This window comes from Misgurnus anguillicaudatus, chromosome 15 (genome assembly GCF_027580225.2).
Source record: "Misgurnus anguillicaudatus chromosome 15, ASM2758022v2, whole genome shotgun sequence".
Lineage (NCBI taxonomy): Eukaryota > Metazoa > Chordata > Actinopteri > Cypriniformes > Cobitidae > Misgurnus > Misgurnus anguillicaudatus.
Genome location: NC_073351.2, coordinates 37,153,647 through 37,181,312, shown reverse-complemented (window position 1 = coordinate 37,181,312; position 27,666 = coordinate 37,153,647). Strand labels below are relative to the sequence as shown.

The window sequence follows — 27,666 nt, the reverse complement described above, 5'->3', positions numbered from 1 at the left end:
AATCTGTTAAGAAATTGCAAATTAACAACTAGCAGAATATTTCAGTTACCACTGAGACCCTTCATCTGTAGGATAACATCCCAAATAATCATCACATACTGACAACACACAGACACACACACACACACACAGGGACAGACAGAGACACACAGACACATACACACACACACACGCACAGACACACATAGACAGACAGACAGACACGCACACACAGACAGACAGACAGACACACACGACAGAGACACACACACACAAACACACACAGACAAACATACAAGACAGACAGACAGACAGACAGACAGACAGACACACGCACAGACACAGACACAGACACAGACACACACACAAACACACAGACAGACAAACATACAAGACAGACAGACAGACAGACAGACAAACAGACACACAGACACACACACACACACACACACACACACACAGACAAACATACAAGACAGAGACACAGACAGAGACACACACAGACACACACACACGCACAGACACACAAGACACACAGACAGACACAGATGTGTGGGTTGCAGATAATGAATGCATTTTAGAAGCAAAGACAGGTAATCAATTACAAACAGTTATTATTTGTAACCAGTGTTATAAAAGTGAGTTTGTTACAGTCCTTGATTCTGATTGGTCAATAGCTGTGATTAATTTACAATAACTTCTGCAATGATTCTGTGTATCACTGCAGAGCCCTTTACATGTCTTATTCGGTTAATCTTAATTATATAGTTGTTGGGCCATTTAATTTTATAGCATCACTAATTTCTCCAAATCAAACATCTGTTCATCGCAACAAAAGAAACAACACAATATAGAAACTCTGTGACACGCACACACACACACGCACGCACACACAGCATCCTGTCTGTTAACTGCATCCGCCCCTATGGATCTCACACACAGACAGACAGACAGACAGACGCATGCGTATGATACAGCGGTGGCTTTCCACACGAGTGAACAACAGGAAGCTGGATGACATTGTTAAGAGGGGCAGACATCAGCGTTAGAGATACAGAGGGGCAAAGCTCTTCCTCGCGCTTATACTTCTGAGAGAAGAGTTTGGGGTCCAGGGACTCAAACGCACATTAACGTCTGTATCTACACAAACTCATGCACGTACAGTAATAGAGAGCGTTGACACCTCGGGTCTCTCCTGACAGTCATACATGGAAAAACACATCTTCTACATCACGGCCCCGGGGATCAACACAACCACAAACAAACTCTGAGAACACAACAAAGTTTACTAACAGAAACAAATTAAACAAGTTCAGAGACCAGATTATGTGAAAGAAAACAGAAGGTTAGAGTTACAGTTAGGCAGAGTTGTAAGCTAGGGTTATTTTTGTTAATCTGACAAACACAAACTAAACCTTTTTTCGTTACAAAACTAACACTTTATTTCAAAAATCGTAATGTCAAAATGAATCATTTGTACTGAATGATGAAAAAGCAGCCAGAGTCCAGATCTCTATCAAGAGTACATTTGAGTACAGATGCTCCTGTTTAGTGATAGAGTATTGTGTTAATAGTTAAAGGTCATGGGTTTAAACCCAGGGAACACACAAACTGATAAAAGCATCTGTCAAAGCATAAATGTAATGTAGTGTACATTTCTGTCAATTCTAAATATAGAATGTCTACACTGAACATGGGAATATATAACATTTGTTTTGGATATTGGTTGTTACCAAATAATTTCCAGAACTACATTATTGCTTTATTTCCATAGTTGGAAAAACATGAAGGTAAAGTTAACTCTGGTGTAGATGTGTTCAGGACACAAATAAACTGCACCGTCATGAAAGTTTATCATTTGCACTGCACGTGTTTTGAGGCCTTACCTTTTAAAATATTCAACCAAAGAAGATGCCAAACAGATGTCAATGCGCTACTTAACATCCGAAGTGAACACCCAAAAACTCCATTTTAAGACAGCATGCAAATACTAAGTTCATTTTACCGGTATTTTCTTGAGCGGAAATATTTACACAAAATGATCTCAAAGTGCCGCAATTACGATGATAAACATAGTCAGTTATGTCTGAAGTCAATCTGAACAATTCAGAAGTAAACTCAAGTGTAAAACAGTATATTGGATCCGCACACATTAGGTCTTAAAGGGACAGCAGACCAGATAAACCTTGCATGAGTGTTAGCATAGATTAATCAAACGACAACGAGCAAAGAAAAAAGTAAACACTCATTGTTCTTAATAGATGACATTTTTGATAAGGATTACACGTGTTCCAAATTATTATGCACATGCCAGTATTGTTCATTTTTCCAAAATTTAATTTTACCCTCAACACTTATATGACAGTGTGGATGCCATTATATTTAAATGAAATAAAAATGTTAAAAGAAACTTTAAAGGGACATTTCACTTTTTTTGAGAATATTCTCATTTTCCAGCTCCCCTAGAGTTTAACAATTGAGTTTTACGTTTTGTAATCCATTCAGCTGATCTCCAGGTCTGGCGCTAGCACTTTTAGCATAGCTTAGCACAATCCATTGAATCTGATTTAGTCCATTAGCATCACGCTCAAAAATAACCAAAGAGTTTTAATATTTTTCCTATTTAAAACTTGACTCTTCTGTAGATACATTGTGTACCAGGTCCAAGACTGACAGAAAATTAAAAGTTGTGATTTTCTATGCAGATATGTCAGGAACTATACTCTCATTCTGGCGTAATAATCAAGGACCTTGCTGCTGTAACCTGACTGCAAAGGCGCAATGATATTACGCAGCAGCCGAAAATAATGCCCTGCTGAAAAGTAACCAAGGGGACTATTTTCAGGCACTGCATAATATCATGGTTTTTTTTCTTATTTTATGTCCATATGAATTAAAATAGTCAGTGGTGCTTTTTGCAGCATGTGACGGTGTAAATTTATTTGAGCAGTTCCTTCTCTTTTTTTTATGAAAAAACAGATCTACCTCTCTCTCATGGATCTTAAAGCTACCTACCATCTTACTTCCCAATATTCCCGTCCAAATCATTACTCTGCAACCTCTCTTTAATGTTACAGTGTGTGTGTGTGTGTGTGTGTGTGTGTGTGTGTGTGTGTGTGTGTGTGTGTGTGTGTGTGTGTGTGTGTGTGTGTGTGTGTGTGTGTGTGTGTGTGTGTGTGTGTTTAGTTTTTGTTGATTAGTTTAAAACTAGATATATTCATGTTAATATTATTAGAGCCCGACCGATTTATCGTTTTGCCGATTTTATCGGCCGATATGAGCATGTCGCAGATATATCTGTATCAGCGTATAAGCCGCAGATATGCGCCGATATGAACGTTTGTTACAGAACACATTAAATTCATTTGAAAGATGTAAGTACTTGTTTGTCCCGCAGAGTGCGCCCTACTGGTTGCTAATGGTGACCCAGATCACTCACTGTAGTGACACCATCCAATCCCCCAACCCCTTCACTTCAGTCAGTCTCTCAGTTCAGGTGGCTGCAGTCACGCAGTGTCTTCTTCACAACATTGTAACACCTGGTATTAAGACGCGCTTTGGTCGATTGGATTATAAATGGACAAGAGAGACGCATTCCCGCTTACATTTGGTGTTTTTAATCCGTCTCTTTGTCGACTTGCGAGTTAAAACGCAAGCGGGAGAAATGACGCGAGACAGAGAAATTACACGTTTAAACTACGCGCAGCCGTGCACTTATATATCACTATCAGGGCCGCATTAAGAGCTCACTGGGCCCCGGGGCTATGAATTACTGCAGCCCCCCCCCCCAACACCACTTTAGGTCACCAACTACAGAGAGAACACATTTTTCTAAAACACTGCTGAAGTTGTTTTACATAAATATAATCTAGAATAATTCAGAATAACAGTTGCACGAATAAAGATGTTAGATTAACACTAACCTGTAAACATGACTTGCTAATAGCGAATATAGGGGTGGGCGATGAGCTAAATGTTTTATCATTATACGAGTCATTTTATCTAACAATAATGATATACTTCACAGTCAAGTTATATTACTTTTAATAAGAAGTTTATCATATGGAAATTTAATGCCACTAACATTTCAGAATTCTTTTGACCAATTTCCATATCACAAAAAAATAATAGTCACTTAAGAAAATAATCTCAAGCTTACTGATGACAAGAGTTACAATTAATAACAATAGAACAAAGGCACACAAGAAATCGACCTACTTGAAAAACTTAAAGCACTGAATAATATTATATTGTGTAAAGTAATCAAATATACAGTACCTATCTTTCACTATAAATTCAACATTCATTCTTATTTATTTTACAAAAGTGATTAAGTCAATGGCAGTAGATTACTTTATTTCTGATATTTGATTTATTTATATTTATTTAATGCTTATTTGACAGGGACAAATGGATAAAACATTGCTTTATAAAAAATACAAAGTAGATTCCATCCATACAGGTTTATAGCCAAGACTAATTTGCAACCCCTGTCCCTGGTTAGGCTTGTAAGGTTAAAACAGAGATTACAGAGTATTGAAGCACAAATTTATAGCTATTAAAATATATACAATAAATACATCAAATAAGATGTGGGCTTAAATAGATGTAGTAGTCACTACACAGAATCTAAACAAATTTATACATTAAGTTGTAGCCTGTATAATCAGCGTTCACAAAGTTGTTTCAGTTTTAGCCATTGCTTTAAATGTGTATTAAAAACCTTGAGTCCTTTCAGTGTTTTAATTTCTGATGGTAAAGCATTCCACCATTTTATGCCATTTTAAAGTGATGTCTGACCAAATGTTGTTCTACGTTTTGCGACTATACAGCCTATACAGTGCGGCACGGCTTTTTATATTGCTAAGCAACCACCGAGTAAGCTGTCTTGTCAATCAAATATTGACGCGTGAGCGCTCTTTTACTGTTAACTGTCATATTAGCAGAAACTTTAAAAATAGGACGCTTGCTCTGACCTTGTTTGAGGGTGAGAGGTGCACAAAGACGCAGGAGAAAGTGAGCGAGTGGAGTCCGGTTCTTCAAAGCAACTGTAAACTTCCCTTGCCACAACGTAAGGCCCGCCTCTCCCCTCATTCGATTGGACAATGCGCCCGACGCGAATGACGTCGGGCGCTTCTCCTCTCTCAGCGCTTCTTCAAAAGCGCGTGCTGCGGCTGGCGGCAAAAACCTAATTTGTAGGGGGCGTGGTAAGGCTTTGGCAATCAGATGTCTAGTAGCAGTCAATCTGCTTCAAAGCCAATCACGGGCCCCCTACTTGTTCGGGCCCCGGGGCTTTAGCCCCGCCTAGCCCTATGGTTAATGCGGCCCTGATCACTATATGAGATTACTGCTGCTTGTGTTGTTAGTTAACACGCTCATTTCAGAGCAATTGATTCAATAAGCTCGCGCAACTCTACACCCTTGCTAAATAAAAGAGGCGGAGCGAAGACGCTTTATTTTTATAAAAGTCTAAAGTTTGCACGGAACCCTGGGTTTGTGTTATAAAAACGTTGTGGACAACATTAAACATAGCGTACATTAGTATGTGCTCCGTCAAGCATTGTCTTCGTAACTGTGAGTGGCTAACTAATTTGTGAAGTACACAACTTACTGTAAAGCTAATAATCAATGACTTCATAAGTTTCTCTTTATAACGTTATTCTCGTCAAAACTGCAAATGATGCAAGTTTTATGTCTTTTGTTCTCTTTGTGTTTTAAAGTTATTTATAATAAGTCAAGTTTACTGTTTAGTGCACTGATATCCGACTCATTTTGGATAATAAAGTTTATTGTTAACTTCTTGCCTATAGTACATATCTTTGTCACATCAATATAAGTGTTGGATCACCACATTTGTGAGTGATCAACACATTTGTGAGTGATCATTGCATTGCATTGTATTTATTCATATACAGTATATTATGTTAATGTGTATAGTGTATTCTATGTACAGTACTGTAGTATATGTGTACTGAACTATAATATACACTTAAAGAATATCGGCCGATATATCGTTATCGGTCTTTTTTCACCCCCTTATATCTGTATCGGCATCGGCCCAAAAAAAAAAACGCATATCGGTCGGGCTCTAAATATTATTGTTAATATTACAGATTAAATTACATTACATAACATTTACATCCAGACCGATTTCTTTGTGTAATATTTTCAGTGTAATATTGTAAATTTTTTATTTTAAAATGATGTGATTTTCAGCGTCAGACACTTTCTTTAAATCCTGCACCAACCATAAATCCTTTATCAAGGTCACTGCTTAATATTGTCAAATAATAGAGAGGTAGTTAATTCAGTAGAATGATGCATCTAAAACTATGAAAAATAATGCAAGAATTGTTCTGAAGCTGAAGTCTTTTCGTGCACTTTGGAGAGAACCAGAAGGCGGCTGATAGGTCTATAATTAGCCATATCATTGGAAGTCCCAGATTTAAAAATAGGCTTTAATTAAATGCATAATGTATTTTGGGGGGATGACAGTATTTAAGGAGACAACAGGAAAGTACAAGGTGGAGAGATGAGTATGGGATCGCCAAAGGACCTCAAGCCAGGATTTGAACTCAGGAGACCAAAATGTGAGTGTGTGTCTGTAAGTGACTTGTGAATGTACCCAGTCTGTGACCCAACATCCTGGCATAGCATCAAACCCTACCCTGATGGATGGATCAGATGTATGGACTGAAATGATTTTATATAAAAGTTGCAGTGCTTTGACTGAATTATTAGTGTGAAACTTCAACTAGGGCTGTGCAAAAAAAAAAAAAAAAAAAAAAAAACAAAAAAAACAAAAAATCGCCTGCGATTCTCATGTGTGTTTCATCAGTAAAGCTGACAGAGCGGCATTTATTACACAGAGCCGTAGTTCACAGATAAACTAGCCGAAATCGCATAAATTATCGGAGTTGATTTTCCTTGATTATGAACCTGATTTTGCGGGTTCTGTGTAATAAATGCCTCTCCATCTGAAAGCAGCTGATGGCGATTTAATACTAATCAATGACCCGGCATTACTGATGAAACACGCATGAGAATCGCAGGTGATTTTTTGCACAGCCCTAACTTCAACCCTGCACATTTCTAACACACAAAACTAAAATGTCAAAGTATAACAATACATGTTTTTATTTATCATTCAGAAACTGTTCATGAAACAGTTGGACAGTTTTGGGCAGTTTAGAGTTCCAATCATGTTAGATAAACATCCCGGCCGGGTCACTAAAGAGCAAAATATGTAATAGTGGTTGGGGTAACTCTCATGCATTTAAGAGTTAAATGAGGAACTATTGAGGGCACATTCAGGTTCAGCATAAACTCTACAGGAACTTCTGGCAATGATAATGATGTCATTTCCCCTCTTCAGGAAAACCGTTACTGCACACGCTCAGATCAACTCTTCCCTGAGCTCTGCTCCTTCCTCTTTGTGTCGTCACATCCTCACAAACTAAACACCACCTGTCAATCATCTGATTCTAGAACAGACACGCTATTGCACACCAGACTCCTTACTGACTCTGTTATTTGACTTTTAAAGATGTTTCTGCAAATCTGTCGTCAAAATAAAACACACACATCAACATACACACACACACCAACACACACACACAGACACACAGGCTTCGGCTGAATCCTTTACTGAGGGTTACAGAACTAAAGAGTTCCAGTCAAGGCCAGATAAACCACTAACCCTATATCAGCAATACACACACACACACACACACACACACACACACACACACACAGGAATGTGTTGAGAGAAAAGTATCATCAGACCTTGTACTTGAGTCTTATCATGAACAAAAAGTCACACAGATGCTGCTTTCGCCCTTGATCTCACACACACACACACACACACACACACACAGACAGACAAAGAGCACACTCACACTACCCAAACCACACCTCAGCATGATTGTCCCCGCACACTACTCCCCCAGAAGCAATCACACTGTACTTTTATCGATCCAAACCCAGTGGCACTTTCATCAATTTAGAATACAATTGTTTTGAAAAAAATCTGGAGGTAAAGCGCCTTTTTTTGTCTATGACAACTGGAAGTTACTTAAAGTGACAAAAACTTGTTGAGTGTTCTGTTGATTTTGCAGTAGAAGACTTTTTCTGAACATTGATAGTATAAAAACGTAATACTTGCAGTCGGGCTACCAAAATGCATCGCCGCCCATCAGGCTATCTTGACTTACAGTGAGGAAAAATATGTTTAAATGTTTATGCATTCTCTCACAGATTTGGATGGGTAATTAATTATGGTGTATGACAGGGGTCTTCAACGTTTTTTGGGTCGGGGACCCCTTAGATGAGAGAGGCATGGAGCAGGGACCCCCTGATACTAAATGTGTAAAACAGAGATATTTAAGTAAGCAGTAAGGTACGAGAGGCTGCCTTTTCGTATTAGGCACAACGCAAAGTGAATGACCAATGAACTGATGACCAATCAGAATCAAGGACTGGAACTGTTTTATAAATAGAAACAAACCATATTGTCACACAGCCATACTTTATTAACATGCATCATTTTTTTGTTAAAGTAGATTTTGTTTTTATAATAATATTATAATAATAATAATATAATAATATTATTTTAAAGTATTTGCAGTGTAATATATTTTAATTTTACTTTGAATTGGACAAGGGCTTTCAGTTTATAAAGATGACAGATCATGGTGAATGGCACAAAGACTCTCTATTCTGGTGGGGATGGAGGTTGTGCTACTTTATAATTCTGAGGTCTGTTTCCTTTCTCGTGTATCATCATTGTCACGAGTTTGGGTAACGCAGGTTTATTTTCTGCATAGCTTCATATCAGACTCAGGAGAACAACATGCAACGAGTCCGAGCGCATCTCTTTGGGGCAACTTTTTAAAAGGCGGATTTCAACGTGACTATGAATCTTGCACAAACAAAGCACCATCACGGCGCGCGTTTCATTCGTTTTTAAATGCGACCGATAGTTTTGTCAAAGTTTATAATGCAGACGCGGTGTGATGTAATTTGCCTGTTGAATTAGCGCTTTGAATCTGAACCGCGTGAAACAGCCGTCCAAGTTCAAAATATAGATGAGACAACATGTCGCACTGATTCTAAAAATGACATTCTGAAAGAAAGACACACATGCCTATAAGATTTACCTGTTTTATGGTGACTTTTTTGTCGCTATTGCTGCTTCCTGAGTGGACATTTATAATCTTTAGATTATTTTGGTCCGCTGGCTAAACTGAACGCGCGCCTTCAATGCGGCCACGCACGTGCACAACTTAAAGGGGACATGTAACGTTTTGTATATATATTTTATGTTTTAAGCAAAAAATAGCTTGTCGTTAAACATCATTTGGCGGACCCCCTGCAGTTCCGTCACGGACCCCCTGGGGGCCGCGGACCCCCGGTTGAAGACCCATGGTGTATGTAATTCAGGAATCACCTTTGAACTCTCGCAAACTGTACAGGAAGCAAGCAGTACTAATTTGTCATTGACGATCTGGATCTGTTGCGCAAAATTTCCTCCAACATCGTCCTGTCAGTCATTACTATCCTCAAGTAAAAAAAAAGGTATCTCCCGCAGCAAGCTTTATAGTGATATAGATTGCATTTGCAGTGAGGAAAATTGCGAAAAAGATTACAGTATGTGTTACCCCGAGTGCCTGGCCAAAAGGCTACCAGGGATTTTGAAATTGTGCGAGCCCTGACACCCCCCAAGTATAAATAAATATTAAAAATATTTGCAAATATAATTCAGGCATCAGAGTTTCAGAAACAGGTGTATGGCACCTTAAATATTCTCAACACTGTACTCCTCCTGAGCCTATTCTGTACTCAACACTGTTGTCTATCTGTTTAATATCTTTATGTGCCTCTACAATACTTTAAATTAATAAAAGCTTGGTAAAATGTAAATGTCTCAAACTGATCTTGTAAATAACATGGTACATCAAAAGTCTAATCATTCTGCACCATATATAAATAACAGTAACACAATTTTGTAAGGGAACACGCATTTACACACACACACACATTCACTAACACACACTCACACACAACTATTCGTAAAGGTAAGCCATACAAGTCACGGTCAGCTATACACATCCCAGTAAACAATTACTGTCTTTCAACGTTGAAATATGGTTGAAAATAATTTCGTCGGCCTTGGACTGGTTTACGACGTGATTTACACTAAGTAGTTTTGGCTGGACTGTTTGACTACATGTTTTCAACTGACCATGTTTTCATCTCATAATCTAAGACAGATATAATCTGTTATACATGCTAAAACAACGGAGAAAACAAATTACCACACCATGTTTATTATTATCTTAAATAAATGTAAAGAGTTTTACATATTCCGTCAAAGTTATAAAACATATGAAACTGCGATTGAGGTGCAATGAGGATTCATGCAAAATTACCCCACCCCACCAGGTAGCGGTAATGCAACATTAAAGATAGTTGCCAACCACCATAAAACTGAAAGAAGAAGCAGCGAAGAGGCGCGTGAATGTGGCGCGAATCTTCCACCCATCATCACAGAGAAGCCCATTCAAACCGCCAGATTACAGAAAGCTCTGCATGCTCATAGGACTGACCTATGTTTACTGCACTCTGAAATCTGTGTTGGTATATGTTTATTGCACTCTCTGTTGGTTACTGGACCGACCTGTTTATTGCAGACTGTGAAATCTATTGGTTACTTGACTGTTTGCACTATTTAAAATGTGCTGTTTTATTAAAGTTATTAACCCTTTAAAGCTTTGTTTCATTTTATAAAATGTTATTTTGTATGTTAAAGGCGGAGTCCACGATGTTTGAAAGCCAATGTTGATATTTGAAATCACCTAAACAAACACGCCTCTACCCCAATAAAATCTGGACCTTCTGTTGATAGACCCGCCCCACACATACGCAACCCGGCAAGGATGTCGGTTAGTAGACACGCTCCTTACTGCTGATTGGCTATAAGTGTGTGTTGGTAAGTCGGCCCGTCTCCTTTTCCAAAGCTTTTTTTAAACATCGTGGACTCCGCCTTTAATGTGGACCTGTTTTCAACGTTGAAAAGTTGGACAAATTTGACATCTTTTCAATTTTCACTTTCAACCTTCAGTGGACCAAAATTAGACGTTGAAGGTTTACGTCTATTCAACGTCTAATAGACGACTTTTTGCTAGCTGGGATCAACAGTTACACACAAATTAATCCTGTTGGGGTGCTCAGCATCTCCGCTTTATAGAAAATAACTGTACAGTGTTTAGCTGTTTTTTATCTTGCCAACATACACGCAACACCCCTAAACACACACACGCATAACACTCCAGAACACAAGCCAACAGGCATACGACACTCCACCACACACAAACGCAGCACTACAACTTGCACACACGCGACAATCCGGCACGAATGCAACATCTGAATCTCGCACCCATAACAGATGTAACACTCCTCATTACAATACACGCTTCTCTATAATGCTTGATTCTGATTGGCTAGTCGCAATATTTGCAGGTTTGTTATTCCCAGATAACTACGACTCAAAACTAATAACTGGGGTTGGGTATTGAGAACCGGATCCATTTTAGAACCGGTTCCCAAAAAAAACCCAATTGGGAAATCGATATGACGCACGCATAGTATCAGGGGGCGGGGCAGTAGTTAGGGTTTTATTTATTTGTTTATCATTTATGACAAGTCACTTGATTGGTGGACCAAAAAGAAGCAAGAGCCACACTGTCATGAGCGCAACCTTCTTAAAACTGATGCCATTAATCCGGGCCAGGAAAAGCCCAGACGCTCTAAAATTTTCTTCGTGCCAGGGAGCGGGAACAACACACTTGCTGGTTTTAACCCTCTGGGCGCTAACAACCTCTCTAGTACAAGGAAATTTCAGAGCCGAGCGTATTACAAGCTTATGTGCGAGGAAGAGTCCCAATCATGTGTATTACAGAAGGAGCCATTCAGGTCCGAGCAAGAGTCCAAGACATGTGCATTCAGGTGTACCTCCAGGTGCGTGCGAGAAGGAATCCGAGCGCGTTACAAGCTTTCTCTCGCAACGTGAAAAACCCACAAACCCTCTCATACGAGGAAAAGCATGCAGTACGCATGTTAATGTGAAACTATGATAATGATAATAAACATCGCCCACTATCGTCATAAAAGACTGCTACTGGCTATATGTCTGACAATCGTCAATACACAATACTATCTACAACCTATGTGTCTACTGACACAACCCCACGCTGAGGAGTAAAAATTAACTTTTCCTCCTATATACAAATAATGGATGAGGCGCAAGCATATGCAGGAACTTCTCTACCTAGAGTTCATGGCTGTCTCAAGTTTTTAAATGTGCTCAACTTTACGCAGCGCAGAAAGAACCGAGACACACATGACAGCAAAGTACTACGAGAACTATTTGAGAAATCATACGGAGGGGTCCGATTTCAACTCGCTCTTGCGCTACCCTGATGTCACACAAACACACAAGGCAAGTTCATGGCAAGTACATTGTGCAGTGCTTGTTTGGGGACAGATTTCATTTTAATTTGGGTACATTCATATTTTTTAAATAGACTATTATAAAAGTATTTTATTTGAATGTGTCTTTTTTTAATCAGACTTAACAATTGTTAGAATTTCTATTTGTGCTTGTCAGTTATGAACAATAGTAGGGATGCACGATATATCGGCCGACATATCGTTATCGGCCGATAACTGCTTATTTTTAATATAATCAGTTATCGGTCTGATAGCAAAATTAGGCTGATAAATGAAAGCCGATAAATGATGGATTATTTTGGTTTGTTGAACCACTTCACTTGCTCATTGCTGGCCATGTGGAGTTTTGATTGGTGCTTCCTGTGACATAGCACGAAGATGACACGTGTTGCGGGCTTAAGAAGAGTATGCTAGTCTAGCGCAAAGAAAAGATGTACACGGTCTGGGAGTTTTTCATTGTGAAAATAATATGAATATTTATCTGCCTATATATCGGTTATCGGCCCCCAAATATAAAGAGTTATCGGTTATCGGTATCTGCCAAAATTTCCATATCGGTGCATCCCTAAACAATAGGTAAAATTGAATTGCTAGCACAAACTTAAAAGAATTGGGTGGGACCGGGTGTAGGCAAGTTCGGTCCTTTAGGGTTTAGTTCCAACCCTAATCAAACACACCTGAACAAGCTAATCAATGTCTTTAGGATTTAGACATCAGGTTAGATTATCAGTGCTTAGGCTAAAATATGCAGGACTGCGGCTCTCTAGGACCGAACTTGCCTACCCCTGGGTGGGACCAAGGGGACACTGCTTCAAATACCTTATTGGCCCTAATCTCACTCCAAACTTCTGAGAATACTTGAGAGCCCTGCAATTTTTTCATTCATTCTGGCACTTTTTAAAATTTCTTTTTTAGATTAATTGTCACAGTTAATAGTTATAGCCAACTAAATGTGGCAAGAATAAAATGTAAAAAAAATTCTTGAAAGTATTTGCTCTTTTATTCCTTACTAAAAATATTATAATTTGAACCAGGAATCGATAAGAACTGGATTCTATAAGCGGAATTGGCATCGGAATCACTGATATTAAAACGATCCCCAACCCTACTAATAATAACACATGCTAACCCCGATGCTGCAAATCATTTGGACAGGTACAGCTTAATATTACACAAAAAAATATATATAAATAAGTCTTTTAAAGAGCACCTATTTCATTGCTAAAAATCAACGTTATTTTGTGTATTTGGTGTAGTACAATGTGTTCACGTGGTTTATGGTTAAAAACACATTATTTTCCACATACCGTACATTCTTGTAGCTCCAGATTTCCCTCTTGATTTGAAAAGCTCTGTGTCCCTGATTGGCCAGCTAATCTGTATGTTGTGATTGGCAAGATCTGTGACGTCAGCCAGAAATGTGACGTCCTTACCATGTTTGAAAGATTCGCTCACAATGCAATGCTAAGAGGAGTTAAATTACACGCTGATACCGAAGCGTGAGAAATTATGATAATGTCGCTCTTTACTACATCACCAATCCCAGGAAGTAAACTGTTGCCAATGATTCGTGTGTTTGTTGTAGTCCAAAAAAAAAGAGATTTACGTTTTTTTTTGCCTCATAGTTCGCTGGCAAGGTTTGTATTTTAAATATGCTCAGATATTAAAGGTGGGATATATTTTTCTATTGAAAGGGCATTTGTTGTTATCTTTGTGATTTTAAAAGAATTAAGTGAAGAGGAAAGTATTAGTTGTTAAGGTTATTTATTGAACATTTTGACTTCAACTGAAATCAAATCACACATTGCTTGAAATAAAAACAGTCAGTCACATTTTAGTTTACGGTATACTGCAAACTTCCTCAAAAAAGTAGAAAATAAATAACTACATTTTTTTATTCAGGGCTCCAGACTAACTTTTTTGTTATTAGGAGTACTGTACCCCCTGACTGAAAATTTTAGGAGCACAAGCAGAAAATTTAGGGCACACCTTAAATCAGCCTGCAATGCAATTATTCACATTTCCCCCCCAAAATAACTGCATTACTGAAAAATACTAAATAGACTTGACCATATGCAGTTGCTGCGCATGTTATTATGCACAATTGATGAATCTTTCAAAATAGGAACACTGTAAAAAATTAGCTATAATTATGCAGCTGGTTGCCAGTAACTTACTGTAAAAGATAAAGACTGAAGAAGTTTCATGTTCATTTAACTTTGAACAAACTGTTGCCAGTAAATAACATCAATGTAAAATCTACAGTAAGTTACTGGCAGCTAGTTGCCAGTAATACCCAGTTATACTGTAATTTCTACAGAATTTTTTTACAGTGAACTTATGAACCAAAGATTCATACAACCCACATGACTAATTCTAGCCATAAGATACATACATAACACAATAAGTTATATCCAGATAATGAGATGAGTGGCATGGTAATACACATTGTATCCTTTACACGTTTCTTGTCTTCTATTCAGTTTTTCTTAACTGGGCACTGCTGTTTAAGACCTTTAATCTCATCTAAAATGTTTCTGGTGTTAATGTAGACTAGAAGTTCTCCCGTTCTCTCTCTCTCGCCACGTAAACTCACACACGGTAGTATGTTTTAAAGGGAAAGTATTAACAGGATTAAAAACCGAAAATAACCGACATGATAAAATAGGGTCGGTTAACGCTTCTGAATTTTGGTTTCGGTTATTTTTCAATTAATCGTGCAGCCCTACGGCTGATCGAGTTTATAATGACTTAACGAAAGGTTGCAGTGTTTTCCCACACACATCGGTTCTCTGTGTTTCCTACTTTCTGTAGGTCTGTGTATTTCCTCATATTTTTGAATTTGCACTGAATTGTCTGCACTATAGCAATCTACAATAAATCACTTGCATTTCGAATTAAATAACACAAGATGAGAAGAGCAACAGCTCTGCACTGCATGAGACACGCAGGTAATGTAATCACCTGGCATATCAGCTCTTCAATGTAAATGTATGGTGATTTTGTCAGATGATGTCGCATTTATACATCATGATCTTAGCATTAGTTAAAGTAGCAGCTGTTTGGATTAAACATGAGTTGTGATTGGGTCGTGTTTAGTCACCATTTTATACTCTCTTTATGTCTCACAACAGAACAGATAATATGTAAAAATAGCATTCAGTTGGGTTAAAACACAATATAATAAACAATGAAAGTCAGATCAGACAGAGTAGAAAAACTGATTTTTAAGTACCAACACTATATCAACCGCAAACACGACCTGATGCCGTCACAGATATGCTTATTAGCGTTTGACGTCATCAGTGCCACAGTATCAAAAAATTATGTGGGAAACACCGCTTTTCGTTACTTTTGTACCTTTTGCATATCATTAACATGAACTAATACACACCAAAGAAAATGTAAAATCATGAATCGGACCATTGGTGCTCTTTCACTAGTTCACCTGTGCATTCAGATCTTAATGATAAATGCTAAACAAACTTGGCTTGCTGTTCTTGAAGAAAGCTCTGCACAACAAGAGCTCTGAAACTTTAGAGAGAGTAAACCTGAGGCCGGGGATCGAGCCCTGCAACAGAAACTGCGTGGAGGAAGAGAGAGAGCAGTGAAGGTGGAGATGAGGAGGAGGAGGGATTGCAGCTGGACTCGGAGGCCTAAAGGCTGCCTTATATACGCCCATAATGATGACTGACAGGCCTGAATGTTTAGGCTCCTCCCTAACCTATACGTTTAGAACTACATTTAATATTTAATGAGGTAAATAGCTGTGTAATAAGCAGGATAATGTAGAGGCAGCAGGTTGTTATCGTGAAATAAGCCGCTTCAGTGTGATACAAGCTGCTGTTTATGCATTATCTTTGGGCTGCACTGCACAATTCATCAAAAATCTAATCGGGATTAAAACTACAAGTGAAACAATTACATAATCACCAAAAGCCTCAATTACAGCTGTCCAGTTGCGCTCATTTCTGTGTCGGCAGTATCTTTGTGCACAAAATACACGAGTGAATCAGAGATTTTATTATTGGTAAGTTGACGTGTCCTTAAGTCATTTATTTCAGATTTTTTACACACACACACACACACACACACACGAGTCGACATAACAGCCATAAACATTAGATTATTTCGTTTTGGATGTTTATAATTTACCATGCAGCTGCTTCACAGAAAGTTATAAAACATTTCAAAACTTCAATGTAAAATCTATTAATCAACAACAGTGCTCAACCCAAATCATTTTTTATACCGGCCCGATCAGGCCAGTGGTTCAGGTTTTCACTTTTCCTGCCAAAATGTTCACTGGCCCCAATAAAAAATGTCAGTGTCACATATTTAAAAATAATAATTCAAAAGTCAAATATAATTGTATACATATACAACAGACACGTTCCAATGAAAAAAGGCTCCCAACTTACTGCTTTACCTGTAAACTGACAGCAAACTGTGCAAAATATTGAATCGTTTCTTTCGTGGTGTTTTACCAAAGTAAATGTCTGCTTCTAAGATGTTAAATAATATACATTGATGAAAATATATTTTAGTGACTGGGGGTGAAGCACTGGCCCGATCGGGCAAGTGACAATACTTTTTACTGGCCCGAAAGTCTCTCACGCTTGCCCCGACCCACCGGGCGGTTCTTTATGTTGAGCCATGAACAAGAATAATCGCATTTACTGTTTCAAGGTGAATAATCAACAATTAGGACACGCTTAAGTATAACACTCCAACACATACACACACACACAACATCTTAAGCACACACACACAAGCATAACACCACAAAGAACACACACAACAATATTTTATAAAAAATAGTTTGTGATTTAAAGACAGCCCATAAGACTGCAAAGTTTTAGGCACTTCCCTGTGGGTATGATGGCATCTGAACCTCACACCGAGGCCTTCACATTTACAAACATTCAACACACACACACACACACACACACACACACACACACCCCACATAATCACGCAGACATCACATCTGATCTGAGAGCTGAAAGCAGATTCTGTTTATCGTACACTCAGTTAGGCCAAAAGCAAAGCTTGAGAAATGTATTGAATTGTTGTGGGATCAGTGTGATACAGCACTGTGCTAAATAAACAGATATTGACATGTCACGGTATTCCAGTTGTTTTAATGAAACCAAAACCGCGGTACCGTGATTGTATCAGATGATGCTTGAATGGCCCAATACTGGTGGATTTCACACGGCATGTTTTTGGATTGAACCCAACGGTGGTCCAATAAGCCTTAATTGTGTCGTTGCTCCGGTCGCGCGCGCGCACACACACACACACACACAGCTCACCTTATACGCGTTGGGTTTGATTTGGCCCGGTTGTGGGTTGCAGTTCAGCTGGGCTCCGTGTGAATCGTCGGACTCTTTACCGCTGTGATAAACCACCCGATCCGAGATGTGAATGCTGGATGCGCAGCCCATCATTTACCCGGCGCGACTCCTCGGTTACTGCGCTGATATCGTAACGTTTATCCGTCACACATTCATCAGATCTCTGAACTCTATTGATCAGACAGAAACTCTATTCATGTTGCTGCCCCCACCGCCCTCACTCGAGCCCGTTTCTCCTCATCCTCACAGTAACTTCGGCTCGTTTCGGGCGGATTGAAAGCTGCTCTTCGATTCACGCAACACTTTCATCCATTTCTCCTGCGTGCTCTTGCGTTTATTCTCCTTCCACGGCCGCAAAACACGCCCGATGCGCCCGCACGGCCTCGCTTTCTGCCTCTTTAGTCACAGTCATTGGGAACAAACCGGTCTCTGTTTATCCCACTGCCCATCAACAGGCTGAAATCATCCCTGATCCCGCTGAAGAACGCGCGATCCGGCATTTATGACTCCGACCGAGCCGTTACATGAAACTCCACAGCGACGCGTCAACGCGCGTCCACAAATCCTGAATTAAACGGCCGCTCTCAGTCAAGGGCCTAACTTACGATTCTTCCTCGCGTCTCGAGATGTCGAGAAGGACAAAACTGATCTGAGGCTGTAAAACGCCGAGAAAGAGGCGTCAAAACGCAGGCGCTGACGCGTCGCGAGTTTCCTGATGAAGAACAGCGCGCATTGAGAACATCAGCGGCGCGAATGTGACAGCAGCAGATCCAATAAAAGCACGCGCACGGATTGACCTACAGCCTCGAATGACGCCAATGCAAATGAACCGCGCAAAGCCAATCTGCGATGGTTTGTGCGCAAAGAGGAGGGGCTTGTGCGTGGAGGGAACTTTAAAAGTTCGGCGAGCGTCGGGTGTGTTTGCAATTGCATTCGCTTCTGATACAAAGTCAGAAAAGAAAATTCAGCTTTACCACGAGTGTCTGTAAAAAAAACCGAAAACGTCGTCGTCATGAAACCAAACTGTCTGCAACAGCCTACTACTAAAGTAAACCAGAATGCATTTAGAATGTGAATAGTGTGTTACAATTAAACAAATGTGAAGAAAAGTGCTGTATAAATAAAATTGAATTGTATGCAATCTAACATAAGTTGTAAACGATTGTCGTTCACCTACAAAAGTCCTTGCCTGTGGTAACGTGTTTAATTTCGTCTATCACGAGACTTACTATTGCTAACTATTAATTACACACAAAGATTGTAGCATTTTTATGATCGAAATAAAGCAGCGAATGATAAATAATTATTCAGCTAACTTGACGTCACAGCGACCTTTAGCAGCATCTGTGCTCATGTGAACCAGCAACACACAATAAAGAATTACTTCACTTTTATAAAAAAATAAAGTCACTTAATTACTTATTTATTTATAAAAATAAAATTCACTCATCCCCATGTCATCCAAGATGTTTGTTTGTCTTTTTTTGTTCAGTAAAGAAGAAATTAAGTTTTTGAGGAGAACATTCCAGGATTTTTCTCAATATAGTGGACTTTAGTGCAGTGGTTCTCAAACTGGGGTCCGGGGCCCCCAGGGGGGCCGCGAGATGGTGCCAGGGGGGCCCCAGATTTATGACAATTTTATAAAATACATTAATTTATCATGAATTCTGTGAAATTAAACCTAAAAAATAAATAAGGCAGCAATACTTTGTATAATTTAATGGTTTGTTTAATTAAAATGTGAAGTTTTAGAACAGTTTTTTGTCATAAATTTTCTTTTGGGGGGGCCGCGAAGGAATGCACCATACACAAGGGGACCGCACGCTGAAAAAGTTTGAGAACCACTGATTTAGTGGATTAAACAGTTTACCATTTTAATGCAGCTTTAAAGGACTTTAAACGATCCCAACCGAGGTATAAGGGTCTTATCTAGAGAAACCCTCCTAATTTTCACAAAAAAAAATGCAAATATGTTCTTTTAAACCACAACTTCTGGTCTTGCACCAGTAACACACCAGCGCGACCTTAGGTAATCACATGGAAAGGTCACACGTTACATCTGTGAAACGCACACTTGTGGACCAAGTTAAACTACAACTGACATGATAATGATGTATCATTTCACATACAACATCTGAATGCTCCTCTTTCTCCACACTGGAGCAGTAGTTTCACAGATGTAATGTTTCACAGATTTTTAGTTTTCTTGCCAAATATGACGATTTATTCAAGAGCCTCATGCCTTGTTTGGGATCATCTTTGAAGCTGCATTGAAACTGTAAACTGTTGAGGTCCACTAAAGTCCACTATATGGAGAAAAGTCCTGGAATGTTTTCCTCAAAAACTTCATTTCTTCTTGACTGAACAAACAAAGACATAAACATCTTGGATGACGTGGGGTTGAGTGAATTATTGGGATTTCTTTTTTTATGAAAGTGGAGTAAACCTTTAAGCTTATTTCTGTCTGACAAAATTAAAGTCCATGTTTAATATTTGACTTTGTCTAGTTTCATTTAATACAGGGAATCCTTTATTCAGCAGACATGTGATTGGGGTGTGGGCCAACAAAATCTGTGAGTAGCCGCCGAAGGGTAAAAGACCAAAAGTGCTAATTATGGTGAAACATCTGCAGAGGTGATGATGGATGACAAACAATTGAATAGTGACAGACAAACAAATGAATGGCTAGTAAAAGTCACTGGTAGGCAAAAAGTAAGTTTTAGGCTCTGCAGACACACACATGCAGACAGACAGACAGACAGAATGAATTGCTGTAGTGAGTGACACCTGTCAAAGGTTAAATCAATGTCAGACCTCTTTAAACCTTTTGATATATAGAAGAACTGCTTACCAATAAAAAACTTTTGTTTTCGTGTAATTGTCTTACATTGAAGGTACTGATAATAAATGCATGCTGATGCTCACAGATTTAATAGTAAAGTTCTTGTCTGATTGACTGTTATCAAACAGATAGTAAATGATTAACACAACCTCACACACACACACACACACACACACACACACACACACACACACACACACACACACACACACACACACACACACACACACACACACACACACAGATGCTCACAGCTCAATTACAGTTCTTTATTTCTTTGTTGTTGATAAGATGAATGTATTCATTTGACAAGTAAAGCAACATCGATAAATATTTGAGAAAATCTTTTGTTAACTCAGAGGCTATAAGAGAAAATTTACTTTCAGCCAGCACCAACATCATTGTGAGACAGTTTGTCTTTAGGTTGTACTTCTTTATGAATTTAAATGAAAATGTTGTCATCATTTACTCATTTCTTTGATCTGAACACAAATGAAGATATTTTGAAGAGCAGCATATATTTGCTTCTGCTTGATTACAAATATCTTCCTGTTTGTTCAGCAGAACAAAAAAAACAACTTAAGGGTGAATAAATGATGATCTATCACTTTAAATCTCATGCGTTTTATGATTGTGATATTGTCTTTTCTTTATTTGTAAATGCGAGATGGAAAAATAATTCAGCTACAATCATTTCCAGTTTATCTTTATTTCAACTTTTGTTTGACCTGACACGGGATCATGTGCCGATAAAAGAGTAATTTCACAAGCTTAACTACAATCAAAGCACAAACCCAACACACAAAAAACAACAACTAAAATCAGGCAAAATGTTCCCTGGATGCTGGGAGTGTGTTCCAGTTACACACGAGAGAGTAGCGTAGCGTCCCGACTCCTGCTATTGTGAATGACTACAGAGGCAGATGTATACAAAACACTTTTGGTTAAGGGAAACACTAGCATCTTATCACTATAACAACATACTTCCATTCACCGATAAAATTGTATTAAATTGACCAGAAACGACATTCAAACTGTTTTCAAGCACACTTCAAATGCTCTACAGACCTTCTAGCAGTTTAGCAAGATATTCAGGTAAGAAGAGATGCGTTTGTCTTACAGGCCTTCATGAGCAACTCAAACTCAGATTCATTCATCATCTTTTCTTATTATTGAAGCGGTTTGGATTTATTTGACCTGGTGTGAGTGTGAACGACAGATGAGATGAGCGTTGAGTTTTGTGTCTCACACTACAGACTCTGATCTTCTTCTTATCTCTCTGTCCTGTGTTAGATGTTTCTTTAAACGCAGTAGTGCATAGACATGGCTTTGTTTCTCAGAAAATACTGATGAGTGTGTAGTAGAAAAATACTATGCTTTGTTTTTTGAGTAAAAATCTGACTGGAGCACCATTGTGAAGGATTTCGGTAACAATATGTGTTTTATGAGTAGAATAATGCAGCTGGCTTTGACATTACAGCTACAACTGATATTATAAAGATCATTTTCAACTTTTCAACAATCAAATGTTTTGTTGATGAATAGAGGCATCAATTTCATTAATAAAACCAAACCTTTCATCAACAGTATATATATATAAATATATATGCCTAAACAAAGGCACATATGTATACATATATCTATTTATATATTTACAGTTTTGAGAAAGGTCTTAAAAACAACTGTAATATGACTAGAAAAATACCTGAGTTTGCTACAACACTGCATGTAGGGTAAAAAAATTACTTCATCAAAATGATTATATAATAAGTCATAAAACATAATCTTTTTCTAAGTGGTATAAAGGAGGTAGAAACTCTTGTATTCAATGGTCATGCTGACGTGTGTGTGTGTGTGTGGTGGTGGTTTAGGGGCTCTGTCTGCTTCACTGGAGTCATTACAACAGCCGGCCAGAGGTGCAGTTATTATTGAGATCACTGAGGTTTCTAGTCATTACGTTCATTCGATTCATTTGCTAAAGCCCTGACATGCACAGCGCTATCAAGCCGTCCGTCGCCGGAGCTCAGAGCTGAGCTCAATAAGAACTGCGTCTCTCTGGCGGGCTAGAGGAAGTAAGACCGGAGGTCGCCGCGTCGACGAACGTCCGTCGTCCAGCAGTGAAACCCTCCGCCCAGGGAGTTGGCGTGTCGGATGCTCACCTTAACGGTCTTAATGCCTGCGGGAATGAGACGGTCGGTCAGATCGTTTCATCGGCTCAGAACGAAAGCTATAAAATGCTTAAAACAGGTCGCTTACCAAGATTTTCAAACATTTTCTGGATGCCCGTCTCATTAGCGTCCACCATGACGCGCTTCTCATCCAGCATCAGAACGTTCATTGAGAGCCATTTGGATGACATCCACAACGGATGATCTGAGATGAAGACATCGACACCAGACTTTTTATTAGATACCACCCAAAAAAAAGTAGGCTACACCCAAAAACATCATTAAGAACAACAGATGTAAAACAGACCATCTGGAATAAGAGGAGTTGGAGGGGTGACCACAGTCCAGCCGGCCTTCTTAAACATCTCGATCTGCAGGAGAAGTTCATCACATTGTGAGTCTGAGCGATGTACTCGCAACAGATTAAGAGCATGTGGCGGTGCGCCTCTGAGGAACGTCCCCTCGGGCGCACGACTAACCTGCCGGCAGGGTCGATCGGGATTGGACAGCACCAGCCCTGGTCCAATGATGTTGAAGGTGGCGTCGATGTGCATGGGGTTTGGGTCTTTGAAGGAGATGATGTGAATCTTGTAGGTAGGGGCAAGATGACGCCTCATCCACTCAATGCCCATGTAGTTTGTAACCTGTAGTCGGTGCAAAAGCGTAATCTTAATTCTCGAACCAGTTCTGATCAGCTCACGTAGCAAAGCTCAACAGAAAGGCCTTTGGGTGGCAGGCACATGACATCGGACAGAGATGAACGTATGATATCGCACAGCTTGTTTTATGATGTGTGGAAAGTCACCTGACTTCTCTGTACAAAAATATCAGTGCCAGCTCTGATGAAGTCTGCAGCGTCGAAACACGGCTCAAATTCTGTGGTGACAAATTTCCCCTGAGCAGCCAGCTTATGTCTGTCCTCCACTGTACGAATAGGATATTCCTACACACACAAACACACACACAAGATGGTTATAAAGTGTTACAGTAGGTGTGTGTGTGCCCATTCCACTCTTGTCTTTATAATGGACAGTGTCATACACCAACACACCACATGAGGGCACTATGGAAACTTTCAATCATTTGTACATTCAGAGTTGATCTGCACTTCTCAAGAGCTGTGTGTGTGTGTGTGTGTGTGTGTGTGTGTGTGTGTGTGTGTGTGTGTGTGTGTGTGTGTGTGTGTGTGTGTGTGTGTGTGTGTGTGTGTGTGTGTGTGTGTGTGTGTGTGTGTGTGTGTGTGTTATCATGTCACCTGATCGTAAAGCTCGTCGGCCATGGTGGGTTTGGGTGCTGTGGTCCACTTGGCTCCACGCCTAAAGTACTCCTTAATGAGGGGCCGATACGCACGGTACTCAAAGAAGCGAGCCCTCCAGGCCATCGGTGCCTCGATTATCTCATTTCCCACCACTATCAGGATATCTCTCGGCATGGCCGCGTACATGCCTGTGTGAAGAAATGCATCAGATGCACAACAAGTCGGTCAATATCAGCAGCGGCGTCAATATCTGCTATCAAACACACGCACGTCGACAGGTACCTGTGGAGGTAAAGTCTGGTGTCTTGTATTCGAGCGACCAGTCGATCGGTTCTGGTCTGGTCACGGTAACACCCTCGTGACGCAGAATATTGCACATTTCCTCAATTTCAGCAACTGCTTTCTTCACGTGGTCCTTCGGGAATGTCTGTCCACCAAACTTCTGGTAGAAGGGCCAATATTTCTCATAGGTGTTGGCCTGCAGACGTACACAACAACACGGCCTGAGTAACCGAGGAGCCATCGAGTAAATGTTCAGATATTTGATGGGTAGTCAGTTTCTTACACATTCTGTCGTTTCTATTTAACATATTGTCGTACTGTAGTGTGTGTCAGAAAGTGCCATGAGATATTTATTAGACCGGTACTGTGAACACAATACAAACAATACCAGGGTCCACAAGTAGCCTATCATGTCCTGGTTCATGACAATAAGGGACTTTTTATTGTAGGCCTACTGCTGATGTTTATTTATCTTAAAAAGGGGGTCATAATATGAAAATCTGACTTTTGCCATGTTTAAGTGCTATAATTGGGTCTCCAGTGCTTCTATTAACCTAGAAAATGTGAAAAAGATCAACACAGTAACTTAGTTTTGGTAAACCATTCTCTGCAAGCATGTAAAAAATAGGTAATTAATATTTGGCTCCCCTTGTGATGTCATAAGGGGATCTTATTATAATAATACCGCCACTATCCAACTGCCATTTAGTGCAGTGATCGGCTCATTTGCATTTTTAAATGACACGGGACAGTACTGCACTCTGGAGTCACGTAAGTTTTTACCTTGACCTCCACGGTAAACGGAGGGACACACGCGTTCTCGGCTCGTCCCACGATCACTTCCTCGAGCGGGTCCCACTCGTTGTACGCACACACGGGGCACTCCTCGGGCGCGTGCTCAGTAACGGGCTCCTCCACGGTGAGCGGCAGCGGCGCGGCGGCGGAGCTCGAGGTGCTGCGGAACGCGCGCTGCACCCATCCCGACATCGCGCGACCCACCTGCGAAAAACACAACAACCCTTAAACACACACACACAGATGACATCGAGGAAACATAATAAAGTCTTTAGGGTCGATTCAATTTATTTATATAGCGCAATTCTGCAATGTTGTATACAGCAGCCGTACAGGGGAAAAAGAGAAGAAACGTAAAACACATCAAAGAAAAGTGTTGAAACTATATAGATAATAGGTCGTTGCACTCTGACTGAATGAACTGATAAAGGCGCACGAATGAATGACAAAGCCAAAGAAAAGTAAACAGAAATTGATGGCGAGTGTCACGTCTGCATGCGCGCCTTGCACAATGATCTCATGCGCTAAACATGAAGTCTGATCATCTCAGCATCTGAACAGATGGATAGGTTACTCTTTACTCTTTATCAGTATTCATAGAGTCAAAGTTGAATGGAAAGGACACTTGAGTAGTGGATCCTTTAACCAGCTGTGCTGTCAATCAATTATAACACATGATCTGTCACTCCAAGCCAACTCAACATTGCTAAGAATATCACTACAAAATGATACACCATGCAAACGTCATTTAAGGGTTACAGTTAAAGCATTATTTCTTCTTTTTGTACACACATGTAAGTTACTACAGTAGGCTATCTAAAGCTGCTCGAATCGGCGTGGATTTTGCAATTGGACCCCACGCGCACGCGCGCGCTCGATCCATCGGTCGTTATAAAGCGCTACTAATATTCACCATAGCACCGATGAGATGTGCGGCTTCTGCTCCGCGGCTTCCTCCTCTCAGGCATCTGACACGCAACATGATGTTCGGGGTTTGGCCTCGAATCTCTGGGACATGCAGCACTTCTGATCCGGGAAAGTAAGAGAAGCGCCGCGGAGACGCGCTTTTATAGTGCGCGCGCGCGGCCGCTGGCAAGGGTCGCGGAGCGAAATTCCTGAAACAACGTGACATGAGAAAGTGCAGCCGGGAAGATCCTGACAGAAGCACATTCTTATCATGGATCGACATGACGCAACGGGAGCGCATGCTTCTCCAAACGCGTTCAATGGCGATTTCTGTTATTCTGTACCAGCGAGACCGGCGTTAGTTGTCACTACAGTACAGATAGTAATAAATATGCTGTGTCGATCGAAGAGTGCAATGAAAAGTAAAGCAACGAATGCAAAAGCACTGCTCAATTTACACAATCAACACATTCTCACAAAACACCTAAACAAGTCACATGACTGTTCAGATTTTCTTTGCTAGTAATGTTAAATAATGACAAAATCAAATTGGCAAACTGTTTATAGTGACATGTGTCCTCCAAACACGTGTGCAGTTTGCCTGAGACATTTCGTTTCCTTTTTGGAGTGATTTACACCTTGCTTTACTGTAAATTGCAAACAACATTGCCAATTCAAAACATTTTCCTTTAACCTTCATAAACAAGTCAGTGAAACAGTGAACTTTATCAGCTTATAGCCGGCCTCCCATTGCTCTGCTATCACTGTAACCTTGAGAGGTTCAGATGCAGACTAACACCCGAATATCCAAACACACAATCAGCCTCAGGTCTGCTTATACTGCAGTGCACCATGGGAATTAGACTATTGGACCCTACAAATACAGCCATGGTCTTTTCATGACTAAAAACATGATTCAGTGCCGAAAGGTGCAGAATGAAAGCTGGCACATATTTTGATAGCGAGGGGTCACTGGGTTTGATTTTTCAGCTGTAGTAAACCAGCTGCTATCAGGAGCCGTTCCAAGCACTGATAGCGATACTTCTCTCAACATGAATTCTTGCTCTGCTTGTTTTCTCAAAATTATGCAACATTCCTGTGAAGTCACCGCAGTTCTGGCACTAAACGAATGGCTTACACTGACCAAAATGATAAAAGCAACACCTTTGTTTTTGTCCCCAATTTTCATGAGTTGATCTCAAAGGTCTAAGACTTTTTCTATGTACACAAAAAGGTATTTTTTTCTTTCAAATATTGTTCACAAATCTCTCTAAATCTGTGTTTGTGAGTACAGAGATAATCCATCCACCTCACAGGTGTGGCATATAAAGATGTTAAATAGACAGCATGATTATTGCACACGTGTGCCTTAGGTTGGCCACTCCAAAATGTGCAGTTTTACTGTATTGGAGGGGGTCCAAAAACCAGTCAGTATCTGATGTGATCACTATTTGCCTCACGTACTCGATCGGGTTGTTGATTGTGGGATGTTGGCCCACTCCTCTTTAATGGATGTGCGTAGTTGCTGGATATTGGCAGGAACTGGACCATGCTGTCATATATGCC

General features: G+C 39.9%; 2 protein-coding genes across 3 annotated transcripts in view; both read right to left on the bottom strand.

The window, feature by feature from the left end:
- pde8a (phosphodiesterase 8A) overlaps nucleotides 1–18,663 on the bottom strand; it is a 48,477-nt gene extending 29,814 nt beyond the window's left edge. For both annotated transcript variants that reach the window (XM_055174304.2, XM_055174305.2), the window contains exon 1: nucleotides 17,808–18,663. In XM_055174304.2, the coding sequence (XP_055030279.1) occupies nucleotides 17,808–17,942 (135 nt within the window). In that variant the 5' untranslated portion in view covers nucleotides 17,943–18,663. The remainder of the gene's footprint in view (nucleotides 1–17,807) is intronic.
- Nucleotides 18,664–21,381: 2,718 nt separating this feature from the next.
- gatm (glycine amidinotransferase (L-arginine:glycine amidinotransferase)) lies at nucleotides 21,382–26,264 on the bottom strand. Its single transcript, XM_055174315.2, has 9 exons — nucleotides 26,108–26,264; nucleotides 25,183–25,398; nucleotides 24,400–24,595; nucleotides 24,115–24,305; nucleotides 23,665–23,802; nucleotides 23,339–23,503; nucleotides 23,167–23,230; nucleotides 22,948–23,064; nucleotides 21,382–22,867 (listed from the first exon to the last, which is right to left on the bottom strand). Exons 1-9 carry the CDS (start codon nucleotides 26,174–26,176, stop codon nucleotides 22,755–22,757), a joined length of 1,269 nt encoding a protein of 422 aa, XP_055030290.1. The 5' UTR covers nucleotides 26,177–26,264; the 3' UTR covers nucleotides 21,382–22,754.
- Nucleotides 26,265–27,666: the final 1,402 nt, after the last annotated feature.